The sequence below is a fragment of the Salvelinus namaycush genome, chromosome 3 (assembly GCF_016432855.1).
Source record: "Salvelinus namaycush isolate Seneca chromosome 3, SaNama_1.0, whole genome shotgun sequence".
Taxonomy (NCBI): Eukaryota; Metazoa; Chordata; class Actinopteri; order Salmoniformes; family Salmonidae; genus Salvelinus; species Salvelinus namaycush.
Window position 1 is genome coordinate 83,147,465 of NC_052309.1, and position 21,521 is coordinate 83,168,985.

Genomic DNA, 21,521 nt, shown 5'->3' on the forward strand with positions numbered 1-21,521 from the left:
AGTAAAGCCACAGTTTAGTTCCTGTATGATGGTAAGTCCTGTGTTGAATGTAGGAAGCTGCAGTTTAGTTCATGTATGATGGTAGGCTCTGTATTAAATGTAGGAAGTAAAGCCACAGTTTAGTTGAAATGCTGAGTTATGGATATAACACAAACCTGACCTGAACACTATAGCTCACTTATACATGTACTTCCCAGAGTGTTCACAAACAGCAGCAGCTGCAGCATGAACAGTTCCAGAGGCAGTTGGATGAGCGGCTGGATCTCCTGAGGAGACAGCCGTTCTCTGCCCCGGGGACTGACCTGCCCCTGCTGGCCCCGGACGCTGACTCAGACCACAGCAGCCCCAACGGCACCCCCAACATCACCCCCCGTGCATCCAACCACTCCAACCTATCTGTGCCCGAGCTGGGCAGCTCCGCCAACGAGCACGAGGACAGAGGTATAGAGGACACAAGTGGATACACACATTGATAAAGATACACGCATTGATGCACACAATTACTCACACATACTGTACACACTCACTTACAACAGGTCTAGCACTGCTCTGTTCATCTTGATGCCTGGCAATTGTTTTGAAAATGAGAGTAAGATAGTCTTCTGATTCCAATATCTGATGTGCTTTTTTTTATGGTTCATCAGATGAGGACTCCAACATGGTCAGAGTTGGAAAGATAACGTTCCGGCCCAAAAATGTTTTGGGACACGGTGCAGAGGGAACCATCGTGTATAAGTAAGTCTCAACCCAGGCTAATGTATCTACATTTTGTAACAAAGTGAAATGAAAGTCAAGTGAAGTGTCTTTTTTGAGGCTGCTCAGTTAGTCGTTCAATCATCTCTACTCGTCATATAGACTCTCTGGAGAGTCTTTGGCCGCATCCCCATTATTTCTGTGCAAGTGGGTAGAGAATTGGGACACAACCTTCGTTTTTTATTTATTTTGATAAATGTTCAGTTTTACAAACATACAGACAAGAACTCAACCTTTCTTTGTAAAGTGTCTGTTTAGGAATGTTCTACTAACCTTCCCTTGCTCTGTCCCCCAGGGGTCAGTTTGACAACCGTGCCGTGGCAGTCAAGAGGATCCTCCCAGAATGCTTCAGCTTTGCTGACCGTGAGGTGGACCTGCTGCGCGAGTCGGACGAGCACCCCAACGTCATCCGTTACTTCTGCACAGAGAGGGACCGCCAGTTCCAGTACATCGCCATAGAGCTGTGTGCCGCCTCACTGCAAGAGGTACTGCAGCCTAACTGACCACCAAACCCAGGGGTCTGCAATACCCGGCCCACGAGCCAAATGCGTCCCACAAGCCAAATGTATCTGGCCCTCCAAAGTTGTCTTAAGCTCTACAACACCCTCTCTCTTCCTGACCTTTCGGCTTACGCTCTCATTCATTTATTTATTAATTCATCCTCTTAAACTTGCTTCTTGTTACTTTTACTCACTCACTGGATGCGGACTCTTTGTTTCCTCTTTCAGTATGTGGAGAGACAGGATTTTGATCGGCATGGACTGGAGCCTGTGATGCTGCTGCAGCAGACCATGTCAGGACTGGCACACCTGCACTCCCTCAATATAGGTAATAATCACAAGATGTGCACCTCCACTAGGTTTTAATATAGGTTTTCATGAAGAACAGAAAGGTTATACTCAAATGTTTCTATGTAAGTTACAGTTAGGGCAAACCATACAGTAATATTTTCAATAAGATTCACAAGACTACTGCAGCTGGACTAGGTACAGTAAACATCTAAGATCTCCTAGGTTACAGGTTATTCTTCCAGCCTGATCTGATCTTCTCTACTCTTCCCGTCCCCAGTGCACAGAGACCTGAAGCCCCACAACATCCTGGTGTCCATGCCCAACGCCCACGGTCGGGCGCGGGCCATGATCTCCGACTTTGGCCTGTGTAAGAAGCTGGCGGTGGGCCGACACAGCTTCAGCAGGAGGTCCGGGGTGCCCGGCACCGAGGGGTGGATCGCCCCAGAGGTCCTCAGTGAGGACTGCAAGGACAACCCTGTGAGTGGTTCCTCTCTCTACTGGAGACATGACTGGTCCTGATTTTACAGATAGCAGCTGTCATGAAACAAAAGCCTGTGTGACTGTCGCTGTCTGATACTAATTTAAATTGGTGTGAATGCAGTTCACTGTCACATACTTATCTTGCCTTTATCAAAGACATTGATTGCTAACCATCAACAGAACGCCATTATTGAACTCCTAACCTCTCTCTCTTCCTCTGTAGACGTGCACGGTGGACATCTTCTCTGCAGGCTGTGTGTTCTACTATGTGGTGTCCTGGGGAAGTCATCCCTTTGGCAAGTCCCTGCAGAGGCAAGCCAACATACTGCTGGGAGCCTACAGCCTGGACCAGCTACAGCCCCACAAACATGGTGAGGACATCACTTCCTGTTCTCAGACCCACAGGAAGGCGGTGAGGGGAAGTTGGTGTAGGATTGGTTTTGAAGTGATTTGATTTAAACCAGGATGTTGACTGTCTAAGAAACAGTAGTTTCTTGCTGGTGAGCATCAGTTCAGCCTTTGAAAGTACAAAGAAGAGAGCAATAAGTTTACATTGGACAGTTTTGGTAAAGGCAGTATGAGAGTAATTATAGACAGACGGGGTCCTGATGTTATTGCAATTTTGTTTAATGCAAACCCAAACATTGACAATCAGTTGTTTCACATCAGAGACCTCTGTTGTTGAAAATTTGATCCAACGATTAGGCAGAGACTCATTTATAATTATAATAGTGAATGTTTAATACAGACGAGAAGCTGCTAGGTAGATCCCTCTCTGATCGCAGTCAGGGAAGGAGCTCCAAGAGTAAATGGCTACATGTCCCTTATATAGTGGAAGGTAATAATACAATCATATTGTTACAAGTTATTTTCAGTTCCAGAACACAATGGCCTTGTTTTAGGGTGCAGACATAACAGGAGTTATGAAATGCATAACATCACAGTCCAACACAGAACAATAACATAACCCTTGAGAAGTGACAATAGCTCACCCCAATTCTGCCACAACACCGCCCCATAGTGACTGAGTGTTTGGTCTGGTCTTTCTCAGAGGACATCGTGGCCGCAGACCTGATAGAACAGATGCTGAGCATGGAGCCCCAGAGGAGGCCTTCTGCTGAGAGCGTGCTCAAACACCCTTTCTTCTGGAGCCTGGAGAAACAGCTGCAGTTCTTCCAGGTCACAATCAAATCCAATACTTTTCTATTAAAACTGTTCCGCATAAATCAGTATAGCACGAGATGCAACTGTGAACGGAACATTTTCCAATAACGACATTTTCTTTGTTTAAATAAAAACCCATATTTCATCTTGTTTCCCCTGTAGGACTTGAGTGACAGGATAGAGAAGGAGCCGCTGGATGGACCAATCGTAAGGCAGTTGGAGCGAGGGGGGCGGGCCGTGGTGAAACTGGACTGGAGGGAGCACATCACAGTGCCTCTACAGACCGGTGAGAGACTGGCCTGAGATCAGTTGTAGCTACAACCACATACCTGTTTTACAAGACTTTGTCCACATCATGAGTGTAGACTGGTAAAGAGACTGGTCCGAGTTCAGTTTTAACCCTACTACTATGCTAGTGCCTTTAATAAATTAAAGGGTATATATTTCATGAGTTAAGAAATGATATGACCTACTACAGTTTTGTACTGAAAACCTGATTATTAGTTGCCCAGTTAGGGTTAATGTTTCTCAAGTGCAGTGATTATAAAATGCAGTGACGGTGGATGTGGTTTGCATTTCCTGTCAATCCAGACTGCAGCATTTAGCTGAGCTCTTCTCAACCTGAAAGGCTGCTTTGCTTCCTGTTGAGTGTTCATCTTTATAGGGCTGTTTCATAGGGTTGTTCTAATCTTAATATGCTACTTACTGTATATGAAAGAAATGGTAAGAGAAGGTTCGCTGTGACTGTTGCATTCATGAGTTTTTAATTTGCATGTCAGTCATTTGTCTATTTAGCTTGTTATGTTTTCATGCCTTGTGGAGAACTAGTCGGCTGAAGATTTCCTGACAGGTAGACTATATTTATAGGATATCTAACTTTAAACCAGGACATTGTGAGGTATTTCAATCTTGCTGTATTATGAGACTTTTAGGATAAATTATACATTTTAGGATAAATTATTAGAATGTACTGTGTGGATTACTCATTGCATGTATTTTCTCTTGGCAGACCTACGCAAATTCCGGTCGTATAAAGGAGGGTCTGTCAGAGATCTTCTCCGTGCCATGAGAAACAAGGTATGGGTGTCTTTTCAGCTAAATTATGTGTGTTTACCTGGTTAGATGTCAGTTTATATGAATCCTTCTTCTTTTGTCCCTCCTATAGAAGCACCATTACAGGGAGTTACCAGCAGAGGTCCAGGAGACTCTGGGCTCCATCCCTGATGACTTTGTCTCCTACTTCACTTCCCGCTTCCCCCACCTGCTGCGCCACACCTACCTGGCCATGCGCACCTGTGCCCACGAGAGGTCATTCCTTCCCTACTACTCCAGCTCAGAGCAGCTCTCCTGGATACGGACTCCCTACACACACCCCGGGCCCAAGGCCACAGAGCTGCTGCAGACACACACGTCGCAGCCGGAGGAACCCACACCGTCAAACACAGTACCCTCACAGCCTGAGAAGGTGTCAAACACAATTCCATCCACAGCACCCATACAGTCAGTGACCGTATCAGACTCCACACCCATACAGTCACTGTCAAACACAACAACACCCCCACAGTCAGTGCCAACCACATTACCAGTAGAGCCAGTATCATCCACATCATTACCAGTCCAACCAGTACTGCCTACATCACCCTCATCCACACTGCCAGACCCGCCTCCACAGACAGTGTTGCCCTCAGAACCCCCCACACCCTCAGAAACCCCCCTTACAGATCCCGTCCCACCTGAACCACACATGCTGCCAGTGCCACATCCAGCCACACCGGACACGGAGCCTGCCTGAGAGCCAACGAGGGGTGGTGGATGAGTGCTGCACAGAGGAGCATTGCCTTACGAGTGGACACATACTGGTGTTCTGTTGCTCTGTCCTGTGCTGGTGAGGACCAGGCCTGCAGTGCCTGGGAGCTGCCGACAGGGGGGAGCAGCAGCCCAAACCAAGTGCCTTTCCTGCTCGACTGAGACAAAATGGCTCCGAATGGAACCGTCCCAAGGTCCCTCGACGCATCAAGAAGCCAGGGTGGAAATGAACTAGTGGGGGCCGTACTGTGTAGTACAGAGAGAATGTGTTTTATTTGCAATGGAGTCCCTGCTAATGTCAAGTATTGTGAGGTATTGTTGGGCACAAAATACTTGGCAAAGCAAGGGAGGAATTCTTCTGTTGATGTTGAAAGACAAGTCGACAATGGTAGTTTTACTGTGGAATCTTGTTATTTCTCTTAATGAGCCTATACACTGTAAAGAGGTGTATATTTTTGTATAGGTGACGACTTGATAATGACTATCGTTGAAAATCATGGGATGTGGCCATTGTGCCTTTTTAAATAACACTGTGTTATGTATGTGAGCTCTGTGAGGGTAGACGTCTCTGGAATAGTTTTGCTTGCTGCTGCAGATGCTGCTAGTGACAGCTTTTCTCTCTTGAATAACTACTATTTCAGTGCCTGTCTTCCTGTGCAGGCGAGGACAGATATGTCAAAGGGTGTTTGAACTGAACACTGGTAAAAGCATAATGTGTTTGTCTTTTCTACTTTTATCTCTGATAGCTTTGTGCTGTACATCAGACACAAGGCAATATGTGATCTGATTGTGTTTTTATTGCAGGACATCACCCAAAGTCTTGTTTGCTTGATCTCTGATACACTAGGCCTTTACTAAAACTGGTTCAGCTACAAGTCATGATAGGATGGTTACAGAAAGCATTCACTTCACATTCTGGTTTTTGCTGTCAGAGGAATGATGTGTTTTCTCTCATCCTAGCTTTGATGAAGGATGATCCAATGCAACATGTTTTATTCAATCGTATTGTCTGTATAATGATTGGCAGTTAAATAGGTCTTCATTTATTACATGAATTAACTGTTATAGTTTGTTAATATTTTATTTTTAAGTGGAATGCATTTACTTCAGGTTTATTTTGTACTGTTCATTGTACATCAAAAACCCCAAGAATGTACAGTATTTTGTCTAATGCAAGCTGTTTAAAGTTAAGTGAAGAGGGTTTTCTGCAAAAGTGAACAGTAAATCTTTTGCAGTCTCGTCTGATGATGCCTTTTACTGTTAAGATTTAATTTCTAACATGCCATCCTGAATGCAAGAATAGTTTGTTTTATGATATTCCATTTTCAGTTTTGCAATTGTCTCCTTTTGCCAACATGTCTGCCATTGTTGGAGTGAAAATGCCAAATTAAATCAGCATTAATATCTGTTACTGTGTTAGTTTGCAGATATTTTGAGCTTGTGGAACTAATGCTGCGTTCATAACCAAGTGGGAAGGTGGTATTTACCAGTCGGTAGACTGGGAAAAATCCACTTGAACGCACCTACAACTTGTAATTACTAGTGGGAAACTCAACGATCGTCCCTGATCTCGACTTCTCCCACATGCTGACCTCTGACATCACCTACTAAGGAAGTGACTTCACCAACAGCATTTTCGGCAGTTAAATGTAGCACAACATTTATAAAAAGCAATCTATTAACGTTTTTTAACTTAAATTTGTTAACAACCTGAAAGCTGTACTTTTAGTTGGTGAATTGTGATTTGGTGTAACAATGTATGCAGACCCTTCTCTATGCAACCTGATTTAGATGTCAGTTTTATATGAATCCTTCTTCTTTTGTCCCTCCTATAGAAGCACCATTACAGGGAGTTACCAGCAGAGGTCCAGGAGACTCTGGGCTCCATCGCTGATGACTGTCACCTACTTCACCTCCCGTGCCACACCTACCTGGCCATGCACACCTGTGCACAGGAGGCACTTCCTTCCCTACTACTCCAGCTCAGAGCAGCTCGCCTGGATACGGACTCACTACACACACACCGGGCCCAAGGCCACAGAGCTGCTGCAGACACACACGTCGCAGCCGGAGGAACCAACACCGTCAAACACAGTACCCTCACAGCCTGTGATGGTGTCAAGCACATATCCATCCACAGACCCCATACAGTCAGTGACAGTATCAGACTCTACACCCATATAGTCACTATCAAACACAACCACATTATCAGTAGAGCCAGTATCATCCACATCATTACCAGTCAAACCAGTACTGCCTACATCACCCTCATCCACACTGCCAGACCTGCCCCCACAGACAGTTGCCCACCCAGCCCTCAGAACCCTCCACACCCTCAGAAATCTCCCCTACAAATCCCGTGCCACACTGGACACGGAGCCTGCCTGAAAGCCAGGTGATGGGTACGGCACAGAGGAGCGTTGCCTTGGGGTTTTAGGCTGGGTTTCTGTATAGCACTCTGTGACACCTGCGGATGTAAAAAGGGCGTTTTATAAATACATTTGATTGATTGCCTTACGAGTGGACACATACTGGGGCCCTGTGGCTCTTTCCTGTGCTGGTGAGGACCAGGCCTGCATTGCCTGGGACCTGCCGACGGGGCAGCAGCAGCCCAAACCAAGTGCCTTTCCTACTCTACTGAGACAAAATGGCTCAGAATGGAACCGGCCCAAGGTCCCCCGATGCATCAAGAAGCCAGGGTGGAAATGAACTAGTGTGGGCAGAGAGAACCTGTTTTATTTGCAATGGAGTCCTGCCTCATGTCAAGTATTGTTGGGCACAAAATACTTGGCAATGCAAGGGAGGAATTCTTCTGTTTATGTTGGAAGATTTAAGTCAACAATGGTAGTTTTACTGTACAATGTTCCCTCAGTGAGCCTTTTCACTGTAAAGAGGTGTATATTTTTGTATATGTGACTACTTGATAATGACTTGATCAATGATAATCATATGATGTGGCCATTATGCCTTTTTTAAATAACACTGTGCTATGTATGTGAGCTCTGTAAGGGTAGATGTCTCTGAAATAGTTTTACTTGCTGCTGCAGATGCTGCTTGTCTCTCTTCACTCAGTACTATTTCAGTGCCTGTCTTCCTGTGCAGTCAAGGAGAGATATTCCAAAGGGTGTTTGAATTGAACACTGGTAAAAGCATGTGTTTCTTTTCTACTTTTATCTTATCTCTGTTAGCGTTGTGCTGTACATCGGGCACAAATAAATATTGTTTTTTTATTGCAGGGCGTCAGCCAAAGTCTTGTTTGCTTGATCTCTTGACACACTAGGCATAACTAAAACTTGTTCGGCTACAAGTCATGATAGGATGATTACAGAAAGTATTCACCTTACATTCTGGGTTATGGGCTTTAGTTTTTTTGACCATTCTTTAATGGAGGAATTATATATATTCTCTCATCCCATATTCCTTAATGATGATCCAATGCAACATGTTTTATTCAATCATATCCATTGAATAACAGATTAATAGGTATTTAACTGTAATAGTTTAATATTTGATTTATTTTGTACGGTGTTTTTATGTACTGTCCATACTACACACTGTTTCACAATTTTCTAATTTTGCATTGCCAACGAATATGCAGCTGTTTAAGTGAAAAAGCCAAATAAATCAGCGTTATATTTGTGCCTTTGAACTTTACATTTTTGTCAGTTATTCTTGGGACTAAGCAAACACAATACATTCATTATTGCCTGTTATGTAACGGACTTCCACTGCAAGCCTGAGGGGGTCGATGCCAAGTTGCCATTGGCTGCCTTGTTGGCCCTCATAACTCTCCTTTTCTCCTAAACGAAACTTACGGATAAAAACAAGCCCCCTCATGACGTCGTTCCTCTGATCTGACGTAGTTCGGGCCAATGGTTTTCAATGGAGTGACTGAGGGTGCTAGCACTAGACACCACCTATCTAGTACAGCAGCAGAAATCTACCAGCTGAAAAGAGTAGTCTTTTATCACACCGAGTCTTCTAAAGCATTAACGACGTGCGGCGTATTAAGAGCTAAACATATTTCTGTTGGCAATGGAACAATTTAAAGAGGTGAGGAGAACTATATCAATTATAGGCTACGCTTGTCGAGAGTGCTCTCCAACAAAGGAAAGACACATTCTTAGCCCTTTATTTCTGTTTGGTGTAAAGTGTATCTGCTGTAGGGAAAAAAACTACATTGAAGTCTTATCTTTGCAATCTAAAACTGGAGTATATTTTCTTCCAGAGAGGACAACATCGCCGCCAACGTCTGGTTCATCTTCGCCCGCTCATTGGTAAACCCAATATTTGTTTTTCTTGGAGACTACAGATTAAACTTGATTTTTATTAAAAGGATGTATGTAGCTACTTAGTATTTTAAAATGTTCAAGAAACTCTAACTGTAGCTAATAGGCTTGAGCCATTTTATTTGGAACCGTGCATTGGCCTGCATTCCCTTGTGCTTTTATAATCAACTAAACATTTTAACAGCTTCGTTGTCTTGAAATAGGTTATATTTCAAATATTCGTTTCAATGTCTAGCTATGGGCATGTCCACAATCTTTCAACGTAACCAATCACACATCATCTGTTGGAGACACAGGTGAAGTGGTGAATTAGGTGAGCTTCTCCTCCAAAGAGTACCACAATATGAGTCATAATACCCATAAAACCTAGCGGTCAAACAGGGAAATGGTTCAAATCGTTTTTAAACCATTCATTTTTCCCATAGGGGATTTTAGACTGTTATGTGTAAACTTACCCTGACGTAACGTTTTGATAACTGTGTAAATCTCTCTCGGACAAGGTGACTTATTAATATATTCGCTGGTACCCCCACCCCGAAAAATGAAATGCTAATTAGCTGCTAATGTGGCTATCCTACAGAACTACAAATACTATCTGGACGAGACTGCTGAATCCAGGCAAAGGTAAGAATCTCTGGATTAACTATCTAATGTTAGCAAAATGTAGTAATGCATAAATTGGCCAAATAAAAAATGTTTTGGTCATGTTTTAAAATAAAACAATACCTGTTAGCAAAGGTGTCAGCTAGAGAGACATGCATGTATTTGTAGTCTTGCATGATGTCTACTTTGGTGCTAATTATCATTTTTGAATCTGAGAGTAAATAGAGCTGAATGTATTGATTTAAACGTCACCTTGTCTGAAAGAGATTTACACGAATATCAAAACGTCACACCAGGGTAAGCCTACACAAAACACAGCCCTTGTTTTAAGTGTTTCTAAAATGGGAAAAATGAATGGTGGAAAAATAATTTCAACCATTTCCCTGTTTGACCGCTAGGTTTTATGGGTATTATGACACATCCACTGTGGGGATCTATAAAGGGAGCCACTCGCCTGCCAACTGAGGTTCGTTCAGTTTGCTTGAATATTTGCTACGTTGTGAAACGGTTTGTACTGAAGGACACGTTTTCCCTAAACGTTCTTGAATGTTCTTGAACAGACTGAGGTACGTTTGCTCCGGTTTGTTGAGTGTAGCAAGGTGTGGCTTGAAGCAATTGGTGACGTGAACTCAGCAAAAAAAGAAACGTCCTCTCACTGTCAACTGCGTTTATTTTCAGCAAACTTAACGTGTAAATATTTGTATGAACATAACAAGATTCAACGACTGACATAAACTGAACAAGTTCCACAGACATGTGACTAACAGAAATGGAATAATGTGTCCCTGAACAACGGGGGGGGGGGGGTCAAAATCAAAAATAACAGTCAGTATCTGGTGTGGCCACTAGCTGCATTAAGTACTGCAGTTCATGTCCTTATGGACTGCACCAGATTTGCCAGTTCTTGCTGTGAGGTGTTACCCCACTCTTCTACCAAGGCACCTGCAAGTTCCTGGACATTTCTGGGGGGAATGGCCCTGGCCCTAGCCCTCACCCTCCGATCCAACAGGTCCCAGACGTGCTCAATGGGATTGAGATCCGGGCTCTTCGCTGGCCATGGCAGAACACTGACATTCCTGTCTTGCAGGAAATCACGCACAGAATGAGCAGTATGGCTGGTGGCATTGTCATGCTGGAGGGTCATGTCAGGATGAGCCTGCAGGAAGGGTACCACATGAGGGAGGAGGATGTAACGCACAGCGTTGAGATTGCCTGCAATGACAACAAGCTCAGTCCGATGATGCTGTGACACACTGCCCCAGACCATGACGGACCCTCCACCTCCAAATCGATCTCGCTCCAGAGTACTGGCCTCGGTGTAACGCTAATTCCTTTGACGATAAACGCGAATCCGACCATCACCCCAGGTGAGACAAAACCGCGACTCGTCAGTGAAGAGCACTTTTTGCCAGTCCTGTCTGGTCCAGAGATGGTGGGTTTGTGCCCATAGGTGACGTTGTTGCCGGTGATGTCTGGTGAGGACCTGCCTTACAACAGGCCTACAAGCCCTCAGTCCAGCCTCTCTCAGCCTATTGCAGACAGTCTGAGCACTGATGGAGGGATTGTGCGTTCCTGGTGTAACTCGGGCAGTTGTTGCCATCCTGCACCTGTCGCGCAGGTGTGATGTTCGGATATACCGATCCTGTGCAGGTGTTGTTACACGTGGTCTGCCACTGCGAGGATAATCAGCTCTCCATCCTGTCTCCCTGTAGCGCTGTCTTAGGCATCTCACAGTACAGACATCGTAATTTATTTCCCTGGCCACATCTGCAGTCCTCATGCCTCCTTGCAGCATGCCTAAGGCACGTTCACACAGATGAGCAGGGACCCTGGGCATCTTTCTTTTGTTGTTTTTCAGAGTCAGTAGAAAGTCCTCTTTTGTGTCCTGTTTTCATAACTGTGACCTTAATTGCCTACCGTCTGTAAGTTGTTAGTCTCTTAACGACCGTTCCACAGGTGCATGTTCATTAATTGTTTATGGTTCATTGGAAAAGCATGGGAAACGGTGTTTAAACGCTTTATAATGAAGATCTGTGAAGTTATTTGGATTTTCATGAATTATCTTTGAAAGACAGGGTCCTGAAAAAGGGACGTTTCTTTTTATGCTGAGTTTATTTTACGGGCAGTGGAAATGCTGAAATTGTTCCACAACCCAACCACTCCGCATTTTTAACTGGTTATTCAGTAAAGCGCTGTTTCCGTTCAATTGAACATTCCAGATCGTAAAAACGTACTGAACACAGCCCTGGTCATTCTTGCTTCTCTTCTTTGTGGATGTGACTGCATCCACTAAAGCTCTCCTCAGCATGACTAGATTTCTAGCTTCTTACTGAGCCATTCTCTCGTTTGGTTAAAACCTACGTTTACTCGTTTGTGAACAGCCCACACTCCGACCAGCAATATGCTAGTTACCTTAGCCATAAGGCAGTTGCTAGCTATATAATGCATTACTAGCTTCATGGCCGTGGCATTCACACTGTGCTAGCCCTAGCTAGCATTAGCTGTGAGGCTTCTAACTAGCAAGCTAGCCACACTAGCAGTCCTACCTGCACATAGTGGCATACACATGGCTAGATAACTTGGAGTTCCCTACCTGCTCAGGTAGTGTTGCTGTCACGCCTGTGAAGGCTAATTCACAACAATGCTGAAAAGCCAACTAGCTACTGGCCAGCTTGCTTCTCTCGTTTAGTACACCTCACGATGCTATGGTGATATGAGACTCAAGACCGAAGAAACAACAATATTCACGCAGTTGTCTTCGGCTAAGGTGGTACTAGCTAGCGAAGCTATTAGCCAAATAGCTAACACGACTAAAGGCACTTTTCTTACCAAGTACATAAAATAAATAATATGAGCACGTCTTGTTTAATGACACCGTTCACACCAATTTACAAATATCGTCCTACCGCAACCCGCCAGTTATTTATTCGGAACAGGTTAGATATTGTTATCTGGGACACTGCCACTGACAGGTCTGTGGGTTCCTTGTGTGAATGAATTTCTCTTTGTCTCGATTTTTTTATGTTTGCAATGCAGCAATGTATCTATTTAGCCAATGCATGTGTTTCTATTTTGAAATGGTTGTCAATTTCATCTTCATGTAGCATATCACCGCTGTCTCTATAGCCTATTTTCCGCCCTCTAGGAAACTATGGCGCGCCGTGCATGGCTTGTGAGGAGGAGAATGTGACTTGCCTCTGTCTTCTAGACTACACAGAGTGCCCAGAGTGCAGGAGCCCCTTCTACACGCTCACTGTAAAGTGGCTCGTTTGCGAGAAGTTGTGTGACCAAAACAGTTAACTGTTTAGATCCATTTAGCAGCTTTCTCGGGCTGTCATCTAGGCTTTGACAACTAGAGTAGAGTAACCCCTGCAGTTGTGTTTCATGAAGGAAGCATGTCGCTTACGTCTAATCCCCAAGCCGGCAGGTAGCCTAGTGCTTAGAGCTTTGGGCCAGTAACCGAAAGGTTGCTGGATCGAATCCCCGAGCTGACAATTTAAGAATCTGCCGTTCTGCCCCTGAGCAAGGCAGTTAACCCACTGTTCACCGGGCGCCGAAGACGTGTATGTCGATTTATGGTAGCCCCCCGCACCTCTCTGATTCAGAGGGGTTAAATGCAGAAGACACATTTCAGTTGAATGCATTCAGTTGTACAACTGACTAGGTATCCCCCTTTCCCTTTAGCCCTGTCTTTGGACCTGTCTATTGTGCTTGATGCAATTAATTTCTCAGCAACCTTTGAGCAGCTGGAATGCGTGGAGTATTAAATATCTCTCCTTTTAAGACAGGTTTGCTGATTGCCCTTACCTCTGCAAAGCGAGTGAGTGAGCTGCATGCACTTTAGTCCACCATTCATGCCTACAGTTGCCCTGGGGTTCCCCCAAGTAACGTTGTTACTCAATCCCACCTTTATGCTTAAGGTCAGCAGCAATTACAATTGTATCGCCTTGGAGCTAATTGATTTCCACCAGTCACCCTTCTACTCTACAGAAGAATGGCGTCTCCATCGTTTATGTCCAGTACACATGTTGCGCTTCTACTTGGACAAACTAGAGCATGGCAAAAGGGTGACCTACTCTTCGTTTCCTGGGCGCCCCCTTGCAAACGTGGGCCCCTCTCTCATCAACAGCTGTCCCATTGGATTGTGGAGGAGGCTATTATTGTAACGGCTCTCTTTCGGTGAGTGAGTTGACCAAGGCGCAGCGGGTGTTGAATACATAATGAAATTTATTGTAAGACGGGAAAAAACACGAAAACACTATAACAAACTAAACTTGATAACCTACAAAATAATAAACGATGAAGACAGACCTAGACGACGAACTTACATATAACATGAAGAACGCACGAACAGGGAAAATAGGCTACACAAAAGAACGATGAACAAACAAACCGAAACAGTCCCATGTGGTGTACAGACACGGAAGAAAATCACCCACAAACAAACAGTGAGAACAACCTACCTTAATATGACTCTCAATTAGAGGAAAACGCAAAACACCTGCCTCTAATTAAGAGCCATACCAGGCAACCCAAAACCAACATAGAAACGGAAAACATAGACTGCCCACCCAAAACTCACGCCCTGACCATCACACACATACAAAACAACAGAAAACAGGTCAGGAACGTGACAATTATATGCTTATATTAGCAAGGGTTTACAGCCCCCGGAGATTCTGAGTGCTCATTCCACCGGTGTTTTGGCGTCTTGGGCACTGTGCAAAGGCATCTCTTTACAAGAGATCTGCACCATTCACACCAACATAGGCATAGAGCTATGGCATACTGTTTTTGTCTTACTATAATTTTTAGACAGACCCCAATGAGAGAGAAAATGTTGAAAAGTATTCTCTGTCTGACATTGCAGTAACGTTCATTTTCAGTTCTAAGTTAAAGTTTAAAAGATGTAATTTACGGATGTTGAAAATGTCTATTCTTTAGGTTTGTCAAACGATTAAAATAGTTAATTGCGTTAGTTAATTGCGATTAATCACGATTATTGAAAAAATTAGAATTTGCTCAAATTTGGCCCTAAAAGTTTAGTCCATTTTTTAAAAAGCAGTGGCAGAAAGAAAAAAAACATAGCTCCTGTGATATTGGGCATAACTTTTACATGATTTTGGCTAGAGTCATCAGCGACATATAGGCGCAAGCATTGACTGTAGCTGTGTTCCGTGTTGTGTTCTGTGCTTAAAAGGATCCGTGCAGTGAAGAAAATGGAGATGCGATTAACGGCGACGGACCAACTCAATTTGGCCTTGTTTGGGGTGGACCTCATTAGAATAATACCCAGTGTTATTTGCAAGTGTATATTTTAAAACGTTATGTCGATAGAGAATATTGTTGTAGTTAGTGTTCGGTTGGTTGTGTCTATAAACTTTGAACATGATCACTGCCAGTTCTTCAGCTTTTGAAATGGCTAATATAAGTGCAAGTGACAGATGAAAGCAATAATAAATCATCTACATTTTGCTTTCAATCAGAACCAAATATTTTTGGGATTGAGACATAATACTTTCATCATTGACATGAGATGTCAGTGAAATTGTTTACGGTTACAATTTGACCCTATGAAACCACAACAAAAAATACAGATTTTCAACGTCTGGCAGAGCCGTCTTTTCAACATCCGAAAAAATACAGATTTTTATCTTTCACTTAGAACTGAAAATGAACATGGCTTTAATGTCCGACACCATTTCAACATCCAGAGGAGTCGTCTTTTCAACGTCCCTAAAATATGTATTTTAAACTTTCACTTACAACTGAAAATTAACATGGTTCCAATGTCAGAGGTTTTTTCAACATCATTTCAAGGTCATTTTGCTTAGTGGGCTACCAAGAAAGAAGAATTAAAAAAATATATATTCACAGCCTACTAAATGATGTACTTCTTTTGTAGTTTGTTAATTTCAAATATGTTTCACTGAGCAACACACAGTAGAAAAACAAGCAGTGCTATTTTAGATTATGTAGTTGATTGATTAATAGTTACTGTTTTCCTCAGACTGATTATGCAAGACCCTACACAACAGTGAGCTCGTAGACAGAAGTGCAATAATGGGTAAGAAATTGTTTGAGATATTGGTGTAATGATGTTTTTATATTCTACTAATACTTAATATAGGTAATACATCAGTTATTTGATTTTTCTATTATATTCTACAGCAGAGGAACCTGATGAACTGCCTGTTGAAAAATGGACTGACTCCAACGTGAGCTCCTGGTTAAGAACTATTGGAGTGAAGGAGCAATACATCAAGAAACTTTATGAGGAAGAGGTAGATGGGAGAATTCTCCTTGTACTGACTGAGGACTATCTGAGAAAAGAGATTGGAATGAAATCAGGACCAGCTCTGTTGATCATCAGAAAGAGAAATGAGCTTGTAGACACCAAACAGAGAACTCGGGGCAAGGAAAAGCCTCAATGTAGCAACAATACTGAACAGGAAAGTAAAAAGAAGAAGCAGGAATCAGCTCCCCAGATTCCAGAGACAGATCAAGGTCTTTCAGAGGAAGAGAAACAAACTCATCAAGGACAATCTGTTGAGGACAATGTGTTAACCACAAAGAGAGACTGCAAGCCACGGCCATTTGGCAAAGAAGGCATTGATTTCACATATGTCAAACATAGTGTTCTGCAACCTGAATCTGGTGTATTTGATCTGATATCTCCCTGTCATGAGTACAAGTCACTTGACAATGCTGCCAAATTGGACCGCACGAGACTACAGGCAAAATTTGCCAAAGAAGTTCTCAAATTCGGTAGTGGCTGCATGAATATCAGATCAAATGGCACAATACACTTTGGTGTGATGGACAGTAGGGATGATGCAGGCTATGTGCATGGTGAGATAATCGGTGTTCCGGTTTCTGAGAAAGATATATATGTTGATGCATTGGATCACATTGAAAGGAGTTTCTCTCGCTCTGACAGTGAGCATGTGCGACAGTGCATACGCCCACCTCAGTTTATAGAGGTTATGGACATAAATAGCACAGAAAAAAGATACGTGGTGGAGGTTGATATTGTTCCCTCCATAAGCATTGTTAAGAACCGAGTGTACTCTGTTCGCCTGCCAAACTTCAAGGAGTCCTCTAACAAGATTGAGCATGAAAAGGAAACAATCTATCGCAGGGTAGGATCAAAAACCGAGCCAGTGAGTGATCAAAATGACTTCTACCAGCGAGTCAGAGACAGAGATGCCCAAAGAGAAGAGGCTGAGCATTGTCGATATGTTAACACCCCGGACATCTGCCAAGACCTCGGAAGGAAACTCACCATGCTGATAACCAGTGGCAAGAAATTCATTGAAAAGGAGAAATGGTACATTCTTGTCACTAACAAGTTCAAACCAGATGATTTGAGCAGCATTGACTTCTTGCTCAACATGAATATTTTCTGTGTGTTCGACTTTGACACAGATTCCAAGCTGTCAGGACTGTGCAGTAAATATATTCAGCACCATGCTGCAAATATGCATTTCATGCAGAACTACAAAATACCAAGTGGTATGAGCATTGGCGAATTTGTGAGCCATTTGCATTTGTTTGAGCAAACCAGCTGGATATTTTGCAATGGACGAAGCGATTACAAAGGGAATGAAAACCCCTGTGATGAGATGACATGGATCAAAACAAAAATTACACTCCTGAGGGAATCTGTGTCACTGATCTGCAAACAGATCTTGCCAAAAGGAGCATTCCTGGTGGTCTTCCTTCTCACATCCCCAGTTGAGAAACCCCTTTTGCACACCTTCTATGAGTTCTTCACAGATATGGAAGGTCATGAAGACATCATTTGCATCTCAGAATCTGAGGATAACTATCAGAAATGGCAAAGTTTTGCAGAGGGTTCATGTGGAACAGAAACTGTGAACCGTTCCAGTGTTGTTGGGATGAAAATGAGCCATGTTGATGCGACACTGCAGCGAATCCAACCTGTAACATCTCGAGACACCAAACACTTGCCTATCTACCTGAAAGGACAGTGCCTTCTTGAAACTCGTGACGAGGAAAGGATGTATTCCTTGGAAATCCTGAGTGTCAATCATTGTGATGAAACAAGCGATGATTACATCAAAGCAGAAAAAGAAAACATTGAAAGACAGTTTTACCACGGGGGAAGAGTGACCTGGTTGAATTTCTGGCTTGCAGAGAAAAAGTTTGTTGGAGAAGTGATTCAAAGGGATGCATACAGGGATGTCTCCGAACTTCTCACTGACACTATGAAATGGGGTGTAGACAGACCTGTGAACAGTATCAACATCTACCATCACCCAGGAAGCGGTGGAAGCACAGTGGGAAGGCAAGTGTTATGGAACAAGAGGACAGACCTAAGATGTGCTGTTGTGAAGCCGTCATACTCAGCAGCCACTGTATCTGAACATGCTGTTCAACTCCGAGAGTATGAGGAAAAAGATCCTGAGAAATGTCTCCCAGTGCTCCTGCTGATTGAGGACTGTGACAAAGAATACCTTGATGAGCTGAGGAATGAATTAGAGTTTGCCATCAACACTAAGAAAATCAAACAAGGAACACCTTGCTTCATTCTGTTGAGCTGCAGACGATCACATAACCCAGAGAAGATGTGCAAAGACTCACCATTGCAGAATGTAGCTGTCACTCACAAACTATCAAAAGAAGAGAAGAGACAGTTTGCTGGGAAACGGCAGAAGCTTGAAGAACAGTACCAGCCAGAATTCATCTTGACATTCGTCTTGATGAGTGAAGAATTTGAACACCAGAAGATTGTTGAGTATGTTGCGCAATTTGTGAAACATCTGCTCCAAGACATTGATCATGAAGCGGTTGTCACTCGGCTCATTCGGTATGTGGCATTGCTCAACACTTATGTTCAGAACTCATTCATTTCCCAGTCCCATTGCGAAGCTCTGCTAGTATTTACCATTCATATGGATCGATTCCGCCAGCATGCTTTTGAGAGATCACTGAGTGAGCAGGCCAAACTTGTCTTTATACATCTGAGAGATGACAAGACGCACATTGAATCAGTTCGAATCATTCATCCACTTGTTGCAAAGGAAATCCTTCAGCAGCTCCTTGGTGACCAAAAGCAGCAAAGTGGGTTGGCCATGGATCTTCTCCACGAGGATGTGCTTTTTGAGCACAGATTTGGAAAAGAAGATTATGGTAAGTTTTTGCGAGCCCTGTTCATGAGACGTTGCAGAGTAAGTAAAGGTGATGAATCAAACAGCTTTTTCTCTCCTCTCATTGAACATGTGAGTGAAAAGGAAACCCCTGACAAGGCAATCGAGCTCCTCAAGGAGGCATACAAACGCTTCAACAAAGATGCATTCTTTGCTCAGCAACTTGCTCGCCTGAATTACTCCCATGAGAAGTTTGAAGAGGCAAAAGATTGGGCGGAGATAGCAGCAAAACAAATGCCTAACAACTCTTACATTCTTGACACGAAAGGCCAGGTATACAGAAGATGGTTCAACGCCAAGTGTAAAGCAATTGAGAAAGTACCAAAAACGGCAGAAAATACAGCAGACGCTGTTGAAACTGCGCTGAAAGCAATGGAGTGTTTCAGAGAATGTGAGAAATCTGCTCTCTCGGACCTTGAAAACATGAACAACAGTGGCTTTTTTGCTGCAGTTGAAGTTGGCTGCAGTCTGTTGAAGCTCGTATTCTCATTGCGTGTTTTCTCAAGCAAAACGAATGGCCATTCAGAATGTATGAAGTACCTTCTCACTGATTACATTCCTGAGGAAGTGAAGAAGCCTTGGGAGAATTTTCACATCAATTTGAAAGGCCTTCAAATGACACTGCATGATGCCCTGGAGTGGATCTCGGAGGACCTGAGTTACTTCCAGACAGACATCAGTGCAGATGAGGAGGAGACAATTGAAAGCTCTGAGATGAAAATAAGCCATCCAATGACATGGTTGGTAAGAAAATCTTCTGAGTATGGTAAATATTTCAGTGGTTACTCTCTCAGCATTGCCCCAAAGCTGTGCCAGTCGAACCCTGGCAGTTTAACTCCTTTCATGAAACGCATGATCATTTACCAGCTTGGTGGGGGGAATATAACTTCAATCTTCTCCCTACTGACTGACCAGAAAGAAAAAGACCAAGTCAAAGTCCTAGAGAATATCATATCGCTCTACCCCAGCAACCCTCTGATGGCCAGGCTGGATCAAATGGATCTCGTCAATTACATAGCAGCTCATATTGCTCTGAGTTGCCTTACAACCCAATCTCCAAAGTTGGCTGCTCTGAAAGACCTTCAGAAACTCAGTCAGCAGTTCCCAACAGAGAAATGAAAGTGCCTGTCCAGTGCTCTGTTCCTGCTCATCTTGCTCTTCTGGCCAGAAGATCATGACACAGACCCTGAAAAGGAGACCAAATACAACATTGTTCTATCAGCTGTTGAGTACCTCAAAAGGAGCTACTGGACCAAAATGAAGGATATACCACAAAGGAAGAAAAGGATTTACACCCACTTTTTCCTAAGTAATGGAAGTGGGTGGGACAAGATTGTTCACAAAAGCAAGGTTGAAACGATTACAAAGGTCCTCTCCATCTCAGAAAAGAGAATGAAGTGGTTCAGTGGGGAGGTGTGGAAAATGCCAGAGATGGCAAAACTGCTCAGGACTGTGTCTGGGTGGACAGAAGATGGGATAGTGTACCTTGAGGGCCCAAAAGAGAAAAAGTTCACTATTCCTCATCTGAAAGCAGCCTCCGTGCCCTATGGCAATGAAAACATCACATTCTACTTGGGGTTCACATTTAGAGGACCTGTTGCGTACAACGTCACTGTGAAAAAGTAGGGTTGCCACTTAGACAAATCCTGACAGAAAATGAGTCTTATGGAATATCTCCTGAACATTTTGGACCAACATACCAATGAATGAGCATGTTTTAGAGCGCATTGTCAGAGGAAGACAGAGTGTGTTGTGTGTGTGTGTGTACAAAATTCAGTTTAGTGTCTTAAGACTGAATTAAATTCTGCCTGTAAAAAAAAGAATAACAAGGCAAATGTATGGATATTTTGCATAGCGTAAGTGTAAAGTTATTTCTGTTTGAATGCTTTGTTGCAAGTTTTCAACCATTATGTGGACTGAAAATATTAAGGAATGTGTTGTCAAGTTATGCAGTCATGATCTGTTTTTGTTTCATTCTTGAATACTGTATATATATTTTTATATTAAATCTTGTCTTATGCAGGAAGCCTGTGAAATATTACGTATGTATTGTGCCCAAAATGTGGTATTTGATAACCAAACTACTTTGTACTTCTCTCATTCATTTTATTTATAGTTTTCCCAATGAAATGGCCCCTTTATATAGGATTTTCACATACATTTTATGTATTTGTTTCTAACCAGTTTTTTAATATTGTCTTTTTGTATGAAAAATGACTAGTTCAAAAATGGAGTTACACCTAATAAAGTTACCTTTAACTTTTTGTTTGTTTTGAATGGTTATTGTGTGACTTTTTATTTTGGCAAATGTGTGAACAATGCTAAAATAGTAACATGAAATTCACACACAGAAAAAATACAAAATAAACATTTTAATGGTAGTCCCATGAATCCATAGGACCACATAATAAAAACAGTTGAGTTCAAACTACCCACAAGCAGGTATGTAGGCCTAAGTGCAA

General features: G+C 43.0%; 2 protein-coding genes across 4 annotated transcripts in view; both read left to right on the top strand.

Moving 5' to 3' along the window:
- ern2 (endoplasmic reticulum to nucleus signaling 2) overlaps positions 1 to 8,648 on the top strand; it is a 36,193-nt gene extending 27,545 nt beyond the window's left edge. Inside the window, exons 13-23 of the mRNA XM_038986144.1 lie at positions 198 to 441; positions 645 to 735; positions 1,049 to 1,238; positions 1,482 to 1,581; positions 1,822 to 2,021; positions 2,248 to 2,395; positions 3,076 to 3,203; positions 3,351 to 3,474; positions 4,198 to 4,265; positions 4,354 to 4,653; positions 6,830 to 8,648. Coding sequence (XP_038842072.1) covers positions 198 to 441; positions 645 to 735; positions 1,049 to 1,238; positions 1,482 to 1,581; positions 1,822 to 2,021; positions 2,248 to 2,395; positions 3,076 to 3,203; positions 3,351 to 3,474; positions 4,198 to 4,265; positions 4,354 to 4,653; positions 6,830 to 7,393 — 2,157 coding nt within the window. The 3' untranslated portion in view covers positions 7,394 to 8,648. The remainder of the gene's footprint in view (positions 1 to 197; positions 442 to 644; positions 736 to 1,048; positions 1,239 to 1,481; positions 1,582 to 1,821; positions 2,022 to 2,247; positions 2,396 to 3,075; positions 3,204 to 3,350; positions 3,475 to 4,197; positions 4,266 to 4,353; positions 4,654 to 6,829) is intronic.
- Positions 8,649 to 8,887: 239 nt separating this feature from the next.
- On the top strand, positions 8,888 to 21,336 carry samd9l (sterile alpha motif domain containing 9 like). Of its 3 annotated transcripts, XM_038986173.1 has the most exons (4): positions 8,888 to 9,047; positions 9,223 to 9,271; positions 15,897 to 15,953; positions 16,058 to 21,336. In XM_038986173.1, exons 3-4 carry the CDS (start codon positions 15,950 to 15,952, stop codon positions 20,176 to 20,178), a joined length of 4,125 nt encoding a protein of 1,374 aa, XP_038842101.1. In that variant the 5' UTR covers positions 8,888 to 9,047; positions 9,223 to 9,271; positions 15,897 to 15,949; the 3' UTR covers positions 20,179 to 21,336. The 3 variants fall into 3 exon arrangements, with proteins under 3 accessions (XP_038842101.1, XP_038842093.1, XP_038842109.1); XM_038986165.1 differs by lacking the exon at positions 15,897 to 15,953; XM_038986181.1 differs by lacking the exons at positions 8,888 to 9,047; positions 9,223 to 9,271 and adding an exon at positions 13,898 to 14,065.
- The last annotated feature ends 185 nt before the right edge of the window (positions 21,337 to 21,521 follow it).

Excerpts from the sequence above, each read along its gene's own strand:
- samd9l (XM_038986165.1), top strand. Across the intron at positions 9,272-16,057 it reads TCATCTTCGCCCGCTCATTG|CAGAGGAACCTGATGAACTG; the intron begins GTAAACCCAATA and ends TATATTCTACAG.